Here is a 15,377-nt window from a genome sequence, read left to right as displayed (position 1 = left end):
GGAGAGTGGCTATATGCATATGAACAAATTTTCTTCATAGCGACGCAGTTTGATGGGTCGGAAAGGAATATTGATTTAGTTTTACGGATCAAACTTTCTGATAAACGATGTTTGAAGCAATGGAAAAGAGTGAAGGTTAGGAGTTTTAGTCTTGCCTGAAATTCCATGTGTTCATGTGAAAGGTGCTTTGCTAGGTTCAGGTTTTCAGGAGTCCAGAGTATCAGAGTTGGTACTACCGAGCAGGAGATTCGTTCAACTAACTTCATGTGGAATAGTATTCGCATGTGCAGTGGTGGATACTCCTGGCCTGATGAAAAAGGGGTAACACCAACCAAACATGCAGCCGTGGTTGGTGAAAATGTTTGACTCCTCAAGGAAGCAACTAGCAAGTAGCAACCCATGGTAGTGGGGCACTGGCGTGCAGAAACTTCTTTAACGAACTCGTCCTTTTGATACTTTTTGAAAATTCCTGTATGAACTCACCCTGATTCTTTATGAGTCAGGCTGTAAAGAAATATCCATTTGATGCAGTAAGGGGTAAATTCAATAGCATGGAAAAAGATGACCAGAAGTAATTTCAGAGTCAGGGATGCAAAACCTCCTGTGTGGTTGTTCAGAAATGATCATGGCAGTTGAAAACTCGTTGAGTTGTGCTCATAAAAACATTTTGGTGTTCAATCTTCTGTAAGATCGAACCGATCTAACTCTATTTTGTCCCCAGGTGATGTACAGTTGACCTTGGTGGTGGACATCATATTCTGCCAAAGATTGATAGAGACGCATCATATATTTAACGAATTTTGTGGTGTACTAACAGATTACGCAAGTGCTACGCAATGTGCTGCTTCTGTGGTATCAGCAAACAGGGCTGAAAGCAACCTGATGCTCTAAGGGTTCACAGCACACACTTCAAATACATGATTGACTTCATTGTTCACCGCCATGGTTATCCTCTTGTACACTTCAGATATACTTCAGCGGCCCTTTGATTTCTCTAAGTGTTCATCTGTACTTTTATCGCTCTTCTAAAATGAAAGAACACTCATCATTGAAAAGAAAAAAAAGTTGCCAGATCAATGCAAACCTAAACTATTGTTGCCAATTGTCGCAAGCTACGTCAATTGTGTACAAGAAGACGACAATAACTCATTGTTATAAATTCAGGAGTAAGTCATCAACATGACACTGCAAGTTTCCAAGTCTTTGGCAAAGATATGAACAATTGGGTCCTAGAGGATTATGTTGATTTCTGCAAGATGCAGGATGGAATTTTGAAATTGGCATAGAATGAATTCAGGGTTAGTTGAGGGGGAGATGAATGGCTCCTATATACAAAAACAATCAACACGACACCATAAATTTTCGTCAATTCTCACTGATCTCCAAACTGCAAATTCGCAAGGAGCAGAGGTACCATCACTCGGCAGCATCCGGTTGTGCTGCCCTGCGCGACGACCGCGGGAACGGCCGCACGCGGGGCGACGGCGAGAACTCCACCGGCGCCGGCGGCAGCTCCATCTCGCCGTCCAGGATCTTGACAATGTCAGTGCTGTCCGGCCGGAGCTCTGGCTGCCGCTGCAGGCAGAGCAGCGCGAGCTGCACGCACTGGGTGGCCTGGTCCCTGTCATAGCCGCCGTCCAGCCTCTCGTCCATGAGCTCGAGCACGTTTCCGGCGCGCGCCAGCTGGCGGCACCAGCTCACCAGGTTGGCCTTCTCCAGCTTCATCGGCGACGACAGGATGTGCAGCGGCCGCCTGCCGGACAGGATCACCAGCACGAGCACGCCGAAGCTGTACACGTCGGCCTTCTCGAGCAGCTCGCTGCCGTGCTCGCACGGCCCGCCGCCGCACTCCGGCGCGACGTAGCACACCGTGCCGCGCATGCTCGTCGTGCTGCTCAGCTCCCGGCTGAGGTAGTCCCCGCCGCACCCGCTGTAGATGTCGCTGCCCACTGACCGGCCGCGCCGCCGGCTCCGCTTCCGGCTTCTCCGGAAGCTGAGGTCCAGAGCGCTCGGCTCGACATTGCTGTCGCCGTTGCCGTTGCCGTTGCCGGTGTTCATGCTGATCGAGCGGAGCCACGGCTTGCCGCCGCCGCGGCGCTTGTCGAAGCTGGCCCCCTTCTTGCTCATCTCCTCAAAGAACTCCTCTTTCCACCACTCCCTCATCTTTGTCGCCTCCTTCTTGGAGCCGTCGACATTGCCGTTGCAGTCGGCGTTCTTCTTATCCTCCGGCGAGGCCGACTCGGCGTTCTCTTCCGTCCCGGAGGGCGAATTCTTGTGATCGTTGGCGTCGCCGTCGTTCTCGTCTGCCCAATCCGGGTTCCGCTCCGGGCAGATTTGGCTGCCAATCCACTCGGCGACGTAATCCCTCGAGTCAAGCTCGCCGCTGCCGTCCTGCTTCCACCACCACTCCTTCCCCCAGGCGGTAGCCGGGCCAGACTCGTCCTTGGTATCCGTCTTGACGCCGCCGGCAGCGGAGGTGGTGGAGAGGTGGTCGCCGGCTTCGCCAAGCTCCTGGCTCATGAAGTCGTCCCCAGCCGCGCCGGGCGCGGCGACGGCGTCGGGAGTCTTGAAGCGCGCGAGGCCGAAGTCGGCGAGCTTAGCGCGGAAGTCGGCGTCGAGGAGGACGTTGCTGGGCTTGAGGTCGCCGTGCACGACGGGCGGCCGGCACTCGGCGTGGAGGAACGCGAGCGCGCGCGCCACGTCGCGGATGACGGCGAGCCGCTTGGGCCAGTCCAGGAACTGCGCGTCGCGGGTGGCGGCGGCGTTGCCGCCTCCGAAGAGCGCGCCCTGGAGGGAACCCTGGGGCATGTACTCGAAGATGAGGAGGAGCGGGCGCTCGGCGGCGGCGGCGCCGCCGGAGCCCGAGTCGGAGGAGTAGCCAAGTAGCGAGACGAGGCGCGGGGAGTCCGGGAGCGACGCGAGGAGGTGGAGCTCGTGCGGCGACGCGCACGTCTTGACGGCGGCGAGCGAGGCGTCGGGGAAGGTGGCGAGATAGACGGGCGAGGCGGCGCCGCGGCCGAGGAGACGGGATGGGTGAAACCCGCCCGTGGCGCGGCGGAGCGCGCGGCGGGAGTAGCGGCGGAGCCGGCGCGCCGGGTCCGGCGGCGGGGAGAAGGGGAGCGTGGGGTGCCGCCGGTGCCGGCGCCGGAGGAGGAGAACGAGGGCGAGCAGGAGCAGCAGCGCCGCCGCGACCGCCGCGGAGGCGGCGATGCCGGCGAGGAGGGCTTGGCGGAGGAGGTGGTGGTGGTTCCCTTTGGGCAGGGGAGGCGGCGGCGGCGCGGGCGGCGGGAGCGGCTGCTGGAGGAGGAAGCGGGAAGGCATGGCAGTGGGGCGGCGCGGAGGTGGCGGCGTGGGCGCGCGGGGCGGCTGCCGCGGCGTGGGGTGTCGTCTGTGCTGCGAGAACTGATGGGGGTCGCGTGTATTCAAGTTGTCTACAGCCGCGACATCTTGTATCGCGTCTCTACTTCATCTAGCCATCTGACAGTAAGCAAACAGGAGCGCTATTCAAACTTCAAAATTCCAAAAAAAAATTTAAATCTCTCCATGGTGTATTAACTATAGTCAAAAAATGTATTACACAAATGGACTGTAAATCGCGAAATGAATCTAATAAACCTAATTAGATCGTGATTAATACTAAATTGCTACAGCAAAGCTAAAGTAAACATATATTAATGACAGATTAATTAGGCTCGTTAGATTTGTCTTGTAGTTTACAGACGAGTTCTGTAATTAGTTTTATGATTAATCTATATTTAATACTTCAAATATGAAAAGATTCTCTTTCAAAATTCTAAAACGAGTGAACTAAACACACCCTAATTCAAACATTCAGTAGAATAACCCATGCACTGCTGCGGGATTTCTAGATAGAAATATTAAAGTTGAATGTACTGAAAAGATGAAGATACAAAGTTGCAGTCAATTTAGCATTGGAGATATATGGCATTGTCGTGGTGTGGCAAACCACAGCCGGGTGGCAGAATGCACCCGCCTAAGCCCAGAGGGTGAGTACTCGGGGGTTAGCTAGGACTAGTTCGATCTCGCTCAGGAACACGATGAACACAGCAGGTTTAGAGTAGTTCGGGCCGCCGGAGCGTAATACCCTACGTCCACTGTGTGTTGTATTGCCTTGCCTCGAGAGAGTCTGCGAGAGCTTGTGCTGAGTCCAGCGTGCGTCTGTGTGTGCTTGAGTGTATACAGCGAGCGCCTCCCTTTTATATCTCAAAGGAGGCGCGTATATGGCCGTTGGGTCCCCGACAAGTGGGCCCAAACGATGTAGTATAAAATAACGTACAGTTCGGACATTATGGCGTTGCAAGCGAAGGGGATCTCATTCCTGGATTTCCTTGTCTGCTCCTGGAATCCCCCGTTCAGCATGTCCAGGCGCTGTCTTGTCGAAACGGCGTCAGGCGTAGCTTGCGGCGTCGCCTGCCACGCAGCTGAACGGACCGTGTAGCTTACGGCGTAGGTGGCATGATGGAAAAATGCCGTGCCGTTGTATCCAATTAATGAGCCAGACGGGCCCTGTGCGGATGCGGCGCAGGTGGCTGCACTGTGTACCTCGGTAATACGCGGTCTACAGTGAGACCTGGCAAAGGCTGCCCCGCGTGACGCGGTGGCAGAGCACGCCGCAACCACCCGCATTGAATGCGGTGGGTGGGGGAGCCTTTCAGCGGAAGACTCGCGCCCGTGCCTGCGGAACACGTGGCGGCTCCGAACCCCCCGGCGGTATATTGGCTCTACGCGCGTGGGAGGCCCGGATGGACGCGGGAGGTCCCGCACCCCTATGGGGGGTCCGAGGTCTCGGCTGTCGGCTCGGAGCTTCCTCTCTTCAGGGACACGTGGCGTCTCTGGACCCGTCCCAGAGCGGGGAGCGGGTCCGGGGCCGTTGGCCCGGTGAGGTAAGGGCCTGACCCGTGGGGCCCGACTGCTCCGCCCTTTACCGTGTAGTTACGGAGGACTACGCGAACCCTGCCTTGCTGCAGTACAAGTGGGTACCCCCTGCTACAGGGTACCGACAGTGGCCCCCGGGCCCACCTCGGGGGAGGCACGAACCCGCAGGTGGGGCCACTACTGCGATTTGGCTCTGCATAAGTTGAAGCCTCTTACTGCAGGGATCTTATCCGGCTTTGACCAACTATCGGGTTTTCCTCTGCCTCATCACATCGTAACGGCTTACTGACTAGTGGCCCCCACGCACTGTGGTTCACCTAGTCACGCGTGCGACGCTCGGCATTGTTGCGGCCGGAGTAAACGGGATATCTACCACCGGCGCAGTTCCCGAAAACTTGGTCATGCCAGCGCTTAATGTGCGCACGTCAGCTCAGCTTCCGCCTCGCTTCACGCGCGGGTGATGGTTCATATCCCACCTTTTCACACCTTTGTTGTTACCCGCCCTCCCTGACAGGCGGGCCTGGGCCCCCTTGTCATGGACTGGGCGGTAACACCAGGCGTGAGCGTCGCTTGGGTTCCAGCGACGGTTCCGGGGCGCGCCGGTTGGGTCAGGCTTCATAAAGGGACGAACCGCATACCGCGGTTACTTTTCCGCATTCGCCTTCTTCCTTCCAACCTATGCGCCCCTTTCCCTTCGAGCCTCCCTTTTACCTTGCTTTCCTGCGTAGATTGCTCCCCGCCTCCGTAGCGAAATGGCATCCCTTGGTCGTCCCCACCGTTTCCAGACTGAGGATGAGTTGAACACAGTGCGCCGACTGCTTGGGTGGAGTGCACAAGAGACTGCTTGGGGGATTCGAGGAGGCTCGCTTCCCCTCGGCAACCTACGCGCCGGGGAGTTTGTGCTGTTCATCTCGCACATCTCCACCGGCTTGGGGCTGCCGATCTCCTCATTCTTTCTGCTGCTGCTGGAAGATCTCGGCCTCCAGCTTCAACACCTCACTCCGCACTCCATCCTCCTGACTGCCATCTTCGTGCACTTGTGCGAGATGTTCGTGGGGGTGCGGCCCTGCGTCATCCTCTTCCACCACTTCTTCGTCCTGGTGAAGTCTGGGAAGGGCAAAGATGAAGTGGGGGAGTACTACTTCCAGTCGAGAAGCGACCTGCGGATGTCGTACATCCCCGGACTCGTTGGCGGAAAGTGGGAGGAGTGGCGCCGGGAGTGGGTGATCGCCTCCACCGAAGCCAACGAGCGCATGGTGTAAGGATCGATGGACCAAGAGGGGGGTGAATTGGGCCTTTTTCAAATTTCTAAAACAAAGTAAAGCAACCTTAACCTATGCAATACTAGTAAGGCTCAATTCACCAACCGGCTAGCTAAGCAAACTACACAAGCTTACGAAGAAACAACTAGATAAGAAACTAAGCAAGGTAGAGCTAAGCTATGATCTCTAGGTCAAGCACAAGAATAATTGCATGAAAGTAAGTGCTTGAAAGTAAAAAGTGGGCAAGAGACAACCAGATTTTTTTCCGTGGTGTCGATGTGTTGGCACACACCCCTAATCCACGTTGTGACACTCACTAAGAGTCTTGTCACCTCCCAAATCACCGAGACGAGGGCGCTCACTAAGAGTCTCCGTTCACCATCCCGGCGTGGTGGAGCTCAAGAAACGTACAAACTTCTTCGGGCTCCCACAATCGTTGGCAAGCTCCGGAAGAAATACCTTCAATCACCAAGATCGCCTAGGTGCTGTCAATCACCAAGAGTAACAAGCTAGGGTCTTCACTTGAGCAAGAACCGATCACCAAGAACAGATGCACACAAGATTCTCTCTACTCAAGTCCTTAGTCTTGCTTCTTGAATGACTGAATGAACAAATATGTGAATGATGAAGCTCAAGATGGCTCTCAACAATATATGAGTGTATGAATGTTGCCTGGTGTTAAGAGAGTGCAAAATGACCCATTGGAGGGGTATATATAGGCAGCTCACACGAATAGAGCCGTTGGAGAAAAGCTGCCAGAAAACTGCGTAGCGCCGGTTAATCCGACGATCCTCCAATAGCCAGCGTCGGTTTAACCGATGAATGTAAACTGCCCATTCTGAAAACTAGCCGTTACAACTCAGGCAGATTAACCGACGTATCATCGGTTTAACCAGTGAGTGTAGTTGTCCACTGATCAACTGAAAAACCAAGTCTCTGGACAACTGCACCGACGTTAACTCAAATCCATCGTCGATTTAACCGGTGAGTACAACTTCTGAAATCCCTGAAGAAACCATCTCACTGGTCAATTGCACCGACGTCTCATTTCAAACAGCATCGGTTTAACCGGTGTATTGAACTTGAAATGCCCTGGAAAAACCAACTCTGGACTAATGCACCGACGTTAATTCAAACAACATCGGTTTAACCGGTGTATAGAACCTGTCCAGACTTTGCTGACTACGTTTAACCGACGTATAGAAAAGTGGAAGCGTCGGTTAAACCGGTGTATAGACTTTTCTGATTTTGCTTTTCTGATTTGAGTCTTGAGTGAAATCCAAATATTCTTGAGATATAAGTTGAAAACCACTTATTTGAACTTATAGAAACCTGAGTGACCATAGTGTGCATCCATTTTCAAATGACCATGTCCATGCTCAAGTTACTTGACCTTAACCCCTCTTAATAGTGCGATCACTACAAAACTATAAAACCTATACTAACCTAAGTGTCCTTCTCAACCTTACGACACTTAGGACTAGAAAGATCCTTAGTCTTGTTATATATTTGAGTTGAATACCGAGATCGCCTTTTTGAATAACGAAATTGAGGGGCATCTTTTGACATATGACCAAATGAGCGATAATGATCTATTAAGCTGCACAAACTCATTAGTCACAATAATGGTTGTCATTAATCACCGAAACATACCTTGAGGGCCTAGATGCTTACAATCTCCCCCTTTTTGGTGATTGATGACAACACAAACATAAATAACGAGAGAGAGAGAAGGATAAAACAGGATAAACACAAGCAAACTCGAAAAAGGACCAAAGAGCTCAACGGCTCAAACGAAATCCATAGATACGTCTCAAACTACAGCATACTCAAGCGACAAATGTACATATCCATGAATTAACATCAAATGAGATAAAATATCAAAGTCCTGATAACTACGAGCTCACTCTATCTCTACCCTCCCCCTGACTCCAACTCCCCCTGACTCTCTCCCCCTTTGGCATCAAAGCACCAAAAAGGCGAGCTACTGATCCGGCTGTCGTGGCACGGCAAGGAAGCGGTCCGGGTCGTCATCGTTGTCGTCGTCGTCAGACGGTGAACCCTCGGTGACAGACGGAAGCTGCTGGTCGGAGCTGACCGGGGGTGTAGCTGTCGTCGAGGCTCTCGTGCTAGCACTTCCTGGAAGAGGGTCCGTAGACGTGGTAACCGGCTCAGCAGAAGATGTGTCAACATCTGAAGTAGTGAGTGCTGAAGCTGCCGGCTGTGTCGACTACTGAAGTAAGAACTCCTCTCCTCCTCCCCCTGAAAGTAGTATCTGTGTACGACGGGGAGAGCGACTGACTGTACTGCCGACGGTGAGTCCTAGAAGAGTGTAGTCGCTGGCAGTGGTGAGAAAAGTGGACGACCGGCAGACCCAAGGAGTGCGGACATCGAGAACGTGGTCTCCGGTGTCGCTGAGGTAGCTGGAGTTGCAGTAGGAGCTGGAGCTGGAGTGACTGCAAGCTGAGGTGCTCCAACACCCTGAAGGCCTGGCTGCTGCGGGGCGAGTCCGGTGTGAGTGTACAGCTGTGTGACCATCCCGAACATCGCCATCATGCCCTGCTGCATCTGCTGAAACTGAGCGTCTGTCCTCTGTGATACTCGATCAATAAGCCCGACAAACCACTCCTCGGCTGCAGCACGCTCTCGGGCAGCCTCTCTCTGAATGGCTGCTAGCTGAGCCTCATGGGCTCTCCTGGCCTCCTCCTGTGCTATTCGATCCTCTCGCTGCTGAGTGACAAGCTGCTGAAGTAGAGAGGTAAGCTCGGACGGCTGAGTCACCTGGGACTCTGTAACAGTAGCCGCTGCCGGTGACTCTGGAGCTGGCTCTCGGGACCCTCCTGCCTTGTGGTCGTGACTAGCGGGTGCTGCAGGAAAGTACTCAGCATCCTCGGAGGAGTCTGACTCAAGCTCAGACCAGTGTATCTCATCATCTCCTCCGGGAAGCTGTGCCTCGGCAGCAAGCAGTGCCTCATCCTCCTGTGCCACTCGGGCCTGTGCCTCAGGTGACAACTGTGCCATGGCAGCTCTCTCTGCCTGTCTGCCTCTCCTCCAGTCCTGGGGAGCTGTCGCACTGTAAACTGGGAACCGGGGAGCCTCATCCTGACAGTAAACTGCACTGACGGGTGACTCAGCTGGCACAATCATAGAACAGATATAGCTGATCCAGTGAGCATAAGGAAACTGATGAACAACTCCCATCCCGTCAGTAATCACATCCTCGATCTCAGCCAAAATGAAGTCAACAATGTCAAAGGGCTCGTGAGTGAGGATGTGAAGTAGTAGCAGCTGCTGCAGACCTGTAAACCCCTATGGGTACCCACTCCTCGGTAACAGAGTCCTCCGGAGGGCCATGTGAACTGCGTATGCCTCTGGGGTCAGCAGGCTGGGCACTCTGGCATACGACGCTGGATCATAGCTCTGGGGTCGTGAGAAGGTGCAATTCCGCCAATCATATCTCTGCGCGGTGGATCTGCGTCTCCGTATACCATCTCGTGCAGGGAGATATCAACCAAATCAACTCCAAGTATCCCTGCTATCGTCGCCCTCGACAGACCAAAGACCTGGCCTCCAAACACGAAGTGTATGGCTCTACGCTCGGGAGCGATCCAGGCTGTGGTATAAAACACTCTGACCCAGTCCTCTATATATCTGTTCTGCTCCATCTGAAGTAGCCTGGGTTGACCTCTGAACTGTGCAAAGTGCTCTCTAATATCAGCTCCCCCTGCAGCTGTCCTCAGAGAAACCCAGTCAAGCACCCTGTGCGGAAAAATCATGTGGCCCCGCCTCTGGTAGGTCTCGTAGAAGCTGGCCTGAAGTAGTGTCCAGAACCTATGGTCGACCCTGCTGTCACGGGTCACGGGGAACCAGTCCTCCTCCCCAACACTCCACCTGAGCCGCTTGACCTTCGCCGCATTGGCCTTGGTCAAGTTTTGGAGCAGCACACCTGGCTCCAGACGCACAACAGTGTCCATACGGAACACTGCGCGCTCGGCCTCTAGGGCCTCGGCTCTACGGGCTGTTGCTGCCGCTGCTGCGGACCTGCGAGGCTCCTGTGGCTGGTGACCTCCTCACGTCCTCGGTCCAGTGCGACGCTCGGTCGCTGGTGAAGACTCTCCTGCTGGGGACGTCTGCCGAGTGCGGCCAGAACGTCATAGAGTCGGTGACCCCAGTGTGCTCTGCCCCTGAGTCTGCTCTGACTGCGTTGCATCTGAATCTGAAACTGATTGCTCTGACTCTGCAGTTGTCGGCTCCCCCTCAGACGAATCACCCTCGGTCTGCTGTGTAGTGGCCCTGGTGGCCCTGGCACCTCTGACCCTGCCCATACCTCGACCTCTGGCCCTGCCCCTGGCTGGCTGCTCTCTGATCGCGAACGGGCGAGCACGGCCTGACGCCTGCTCCTCGGCGGCCTTGGCCACCATCTCGGCCCTCTCGGCCTCTCTCTCTGCGCGAGTCCGCTTGCGGACGGGCTTCTCCACAACTACTTCCTTTCCCTTCCTCTTTTCGCGACCCATCTCGACTCGGGCAAAACGTTGAACACCTTGCTGCGGCTGTGGCTGCGGCGTGGACGGCGTGGAGGTGCGGCTGCGTGGGTGGCGCGAGGCGCAGTAGCAGTGGCGCGGAGTGCATGGCGGTGGCGGCGGCGCAGGATGTGCGCGGGCGGATGCTGCCTGGGCGGCGGTGCGGGCCGGCGGCATAGATGGCGCGCGGCGCGTGGAGCGTGGGTGCGGAGCGGCGGCGGCTGTGTGGACGAGCGGCGACACGGGTTCGGCGAGTGAGGGTGCGGCGGCGGCTCGAGACGGGAGCATGCGGGCCAAATAGAGAAGAAAGAAAAGGCGGCGGCACGAGCAAGATACATATATGACATGTGGACCCCGCATTTTTCCTTAACGCCGGTTAAACCGATGACTAGGTTTAGAACGCCGGTCGATTGCATCGGTGCAGTTCACCTGAGACTCTAGCAAAAATTCATCTGAGCGCCGGTTGATCCGACATAATGTATTTTGAACTCGCCGGTTGAACGCTGCTAGCATCAGTTGATTGACAGGTCAGATCAGTGTTACGCTCACCGGTTGATCTGATGATCTGATATTTGCATACACCGGTTGAACGCCTGGTTTGACTGAACTGAGACAGAAACTTAGTAACGCCGGTTAAACCGATGGGTATAGATCCTTTGAACGTCGGGTTTAACCGGTGAACCCAAAAACCCTTCACTCAACTCACTCTTCTATGCTAAGTCCAATAAACTTATAAAATTCAACTAAACTCAAGTTAATGGACTTGCATAGGCGACTTTACCCCTCAAAATATTTAGGATAGCACACTAGATTAATAATTTTTCTTTTCGAATACAAGGAAAAGCCGCAAAGCGAGACAAAGCGCCAAATAAAATGTATGAGCCTTGTCATAGGAATATTGAAGATAGAAAGCTTCAAACTCATCATGACATGACTCACTAGGCTTACGCACCCAACACTTTGCTCTTTTCACTTTTCGTGAATTAAGATCTTGTATATGAAACAAGTCTCATTTTCATCAAGTGATCTCCTTTGTGACCCTTACGCATGCAATGATGGTGCAAGCTACAACCACATGCGAAAGAATAGTAAACATGAAGTGCACATCTATATGACAAGAAATGCATAACAAGAAATTAAGATCTACTTGTCAAGTTTGAACCCACAAGAAGCTTCTTCATGATGAGCCTTTCTACAAGCCTAGAGGGAAACAAGTGGACCACCACCTCTAGCTAAACCCTTGCTCATCACTCTCTTACCATGGTTAGACAAGTGTCCTATATGTATGCATTTATCTATATGACATGGCAACTTGCATGACGTTTGCCGCATCTAACACATTAAGCTCATTCCTTAGCCTAACAAAAGTACTCTCGTCTAATGGTTTTGTGAAAATATCCGCCAATTGCTCCTCGGATCTCACACCTTGAAGAGATATGTCTCCCTTAGCTTCGTGATCACGCAAGAAGTGATGGCGAATATCAATGTGCTTTGTGCGAGAGTGTTGAACCAGATTTTTGGCAATTTTTATGGCACTTTCATTGTCACAAAGGAGTGGGATCCTATCTAGTTTTACACCGAAGTCCAAAAGGGTTTGCTTCATATATAGGATTTGGGCACAACATGCACCGGCCGCTATATATTCCGCTTCCGCGGTGGACAAAGCCATGGAATTTTGCTTCTTACTCGACCAAGAAACTAGAGAACGCCCAAGCAAGTGGCAACCCCCGGAGGTACTCTTGCGATCCACACGGCTTCCGGCAAAATCCGAATCCGAGTATCCCAAGAGATCTAAGCTAGCGCCTTTGGGGTACCACAAGCCTATTCTAAGGGTGTGCTTGAGATACCGAAGGATCCTATTCACAGCCGAGAGGTGTGATTCCTTTGGGTTTGCTTGAAAGTGGGCACACAAGCACACACTAAACATTATATCGGGCCTAGATGCGGTAAGGTAAAGCAAAGACCCTATCATAGAACGATAGAGGGATTGATCAACCGGTTTACCGTCCACATCCAAGTCGAGATGCCCATTGGTTGCCATGGGTGTCTTGATTGGCTTGCACTCATCCATCTTGAACTTCTTTAAGATATCTTTAGTATATTTTTCTTGATGGATGAATGTCCCTTCCTTCAATTGTTTGACTTGAAAACCAAGGAAGAAGGTCAATTCGCCAATCATGGACATCTCGAATTCTCTAGACATCATGGTAGCAAACTCATGGCTTAGTGAACAATTAGTTGAGCCAAAGATAATATCGTCAACATAAATTTGACAAATGAAAAGATCCCCGTTGACGTCTTTTGTGAACAAGGTGGTGTCCACCCTCCCGATCTTGAAGCCTTGCATTATTAGGAAGTCACGAAGCCTCTCATACCAAGCCCTTGGAGCTTGTTTGAGCCCATAGAGTGCCTTGTGCAACCTATAAACATGGTTAGGATTCCTCGGATCTTCAAACCTGGGACGTTGCTCAACATAAACAAGTTCGTTAATTACGCCATTTAAGAAAGCACTTTTCACATCCATTTGATATAACTTGATGCTATGATGTGAAGAGTAAGGAAGAAGAATGCGGATAGCTTCAAGTCTTGCGACCGGAGCAAAAGTTTCACCAAAATCCAAACCTTCGACTTGAGAAAACCCTTTTGCCACAAGTCTTGCTTTGTTGCGTATCACCACCCAATGTTCATCTTGCTTGTTCCGGAAGACCCACTTGGTGCCGATGATGTTCTTGTCTTTCGGAGGAGCTTCGAGGACCCAAACTTCATTGCGGGTGAAGTTGTTCAATTCTTCTTGCATGGCCATCACCCAATCCGAGTCCTCAAGTGCTTCCTCTATGCTAATGGGTTCAATACAAGAAATAAACGAGTAATGTTCGCAAAATGAAGCATGCTTGGAGTGAGTTCTTACTCCCTTGGAAGGACTACCAATGATTTGGTCAATTGGATGATCCTTGGTGATTCGACCATGCTTCACTAGCGGTACATGCGTGGATGCTTGTTGGGGTGGATCATGGGTGACTTGTGCTTGTGGTGGAACAATTTGTTCTTCTTGTTCTTGGACTTGGGGTGTTGGTGTTGGCACATTTTCTTGAGGTTGTGGATCATCTTTTTCTTGATCTTCATCCACTTGGGGTGCCATAGAGGTGCTTGGTGTAGATGAGGAAGGTCCCCCCCTTGATCATTGCCTTCATGCACCTCTTCCGGCTTGATATCCCCAATGGACATCTTCTTCAAAGCTTCATCAATCTCTTCATCACCTACATTGTCATAGCCAACAATCTCCTCTTGGGAGCCATTAGATTCATCAAAATCCACATCACATGTTTCTTCAACTAACCCGGAGGTTTGATTGAATACTCTATATGCTTTGGAGTTTGATGCATAACCAAGAAAGAAACATTCATCACATCTACTCTCAAACTTACCGAGCCTTTTCTTCCTATAGATGAAGCATTTGCAACCAAAAACTCAAAAGTATGATATATTTGGTTTCTTCCCGGTGATGAGCTCATATGGAGTTTTCTTGAGGAGTCGGTGGGGATACACTCGGTTGAATGCATGGTACGCCGTGTTGATTGCTTCCGCCCAAAACTTCTCGAACGTGCCATAATCATCCAACATTGCTCTTGCTAGGGTGATGAGTGTCTTGTTCTTTCTTTCCACCACTCCATTTTGTTGAGGCGTGTAGGTGGCGGAAAACTCATGCTTGATGCCCTCTTCATCGCACCATTCTTCAATCTTCATATTTTTGAACTCGGTGCCGTTGTCACTCCAGATCTTCACAATTGGGGAGTTGTACTCCCTTTGAGCTCTTCTAGCAAATATCTTGAAGACTTCCGGAGTTTCACCCTTATCGCCTAGAAACATGACCCAAGTATAGCGTGAAAAATCATCAATGATTACTAGGCAATAGAGGTTACCACCAATGCTCTTCTATGTAGTTGGACCAAAGAGATCCATGTGTAGTAGCTCAAGCGGCTTGGAGGTAGACAACATCGTCTTGATGGGATGATGTGTTGCAACTTGCTTCCCGGCTTGACATGCTTTACATAACTTGTTCTTGTCAAATGTGACATCCTTCAAGCCGGTGATCATCCCTCTCTCGTGGGCTTTCTTGAGGTTGCTCATGCCAATATGAACAATTCTTCTATGCCAAAGCCACCCAAGAGACGACTTGGTGAAGAGGCATGTCATGGAGCTTGTTTGCTTTGAAGAGAAATCCACCAAATAAATGTTACCATGCCTAAACCCCGTGAATACGAATGACTTGTCTTCTTCAAGAGTTACTACAACACCATTCTTGTCAAAGGTACACGTTAGTCCAAGATCACATAATTGAGCAATAGAAATGAGATTAAAACTAAGTGCTTCTACAAACAAGACATTAGAAATAGATAAATCTTTAAAGATTGCTATTCTACCCAAACCTAAAACTTTTCCCCTTGAGTTATCACCATAGGTAACATGTTCATGATCGCCGGGGTCTTCAAGAGAGGTGAACATGCTATCATTGCCGGTCATGTGTTGAGAGCAACCGCTATCAAGTACCCAATGTTTTCCACCGGCTTTGTAGTTCACCTACACACATGAGAATTCACTTTTGAGTTTTTGGAACCCAAACAAGCTTTGGGCCTTGCACATGTGTGACAAGAGCTTTTGGGACCCAAAGTTGCTTGGGGAGCTTCTTCTTTGACTCCTT

The 15,377-nt window shown here is 51.7% G+C and overlaps 1 protein-coding gene across 1 annotated transcript; it reads right to left on the bottom strand.

Annotated features, from left to right (window-relative positions):
- Window positions 1–1,130: 1,130 nt before the first annotated feature.
- Window positions 1,131–3,421, bottom strand: LOC120680114 (putative receptor-like protein kinase At1g80870). Its single transcript, XM_039961740.1, has one exon. The coding sequence runs from the start codon at window positions 3,319–3,321 to the stop codon at window positions 1,417–1,419; it is 1,905 nt and encodes a 634-aa protein (XP_039817674.1). The 5' UTR covers window positions 3,322–3,421; the 3' UTR covers window positions 1,131–1,416.
- Window positions 3,422–15,377: the final 11,956 nt, after the last annotated feature.

This window comes from Panicum virgatum, chromosome 6N, assembly GCF_016808335.1.
Source record: "Panicum virgatum strain AP13 chromosome 6N, P.virgatum_v5, whole genome shotgun sequence".
Taxonomy (NCBI): Eukaryota; Viridiplantae; Streptophyta; class Magnoliopsida; order Poales; family Poaceae; genus Panicum; species Panicum virgatum.
The sequence above is the reverse complement of the archived record's forward strand: the minus strand, read 5'-3'. Positions and strand labels throughout refer to the sequence as shown.

What these genes read in the sequence shown, in the direction of transcription:
- LOC120680114 (XM_039961740.1), bottom strand. Translation starts at nt 3,321, where the DNA reads ATGCCTTCCCGCTTCCTCCTCCAGCAGCCGCTCCCGCCGCCCGCGCCG.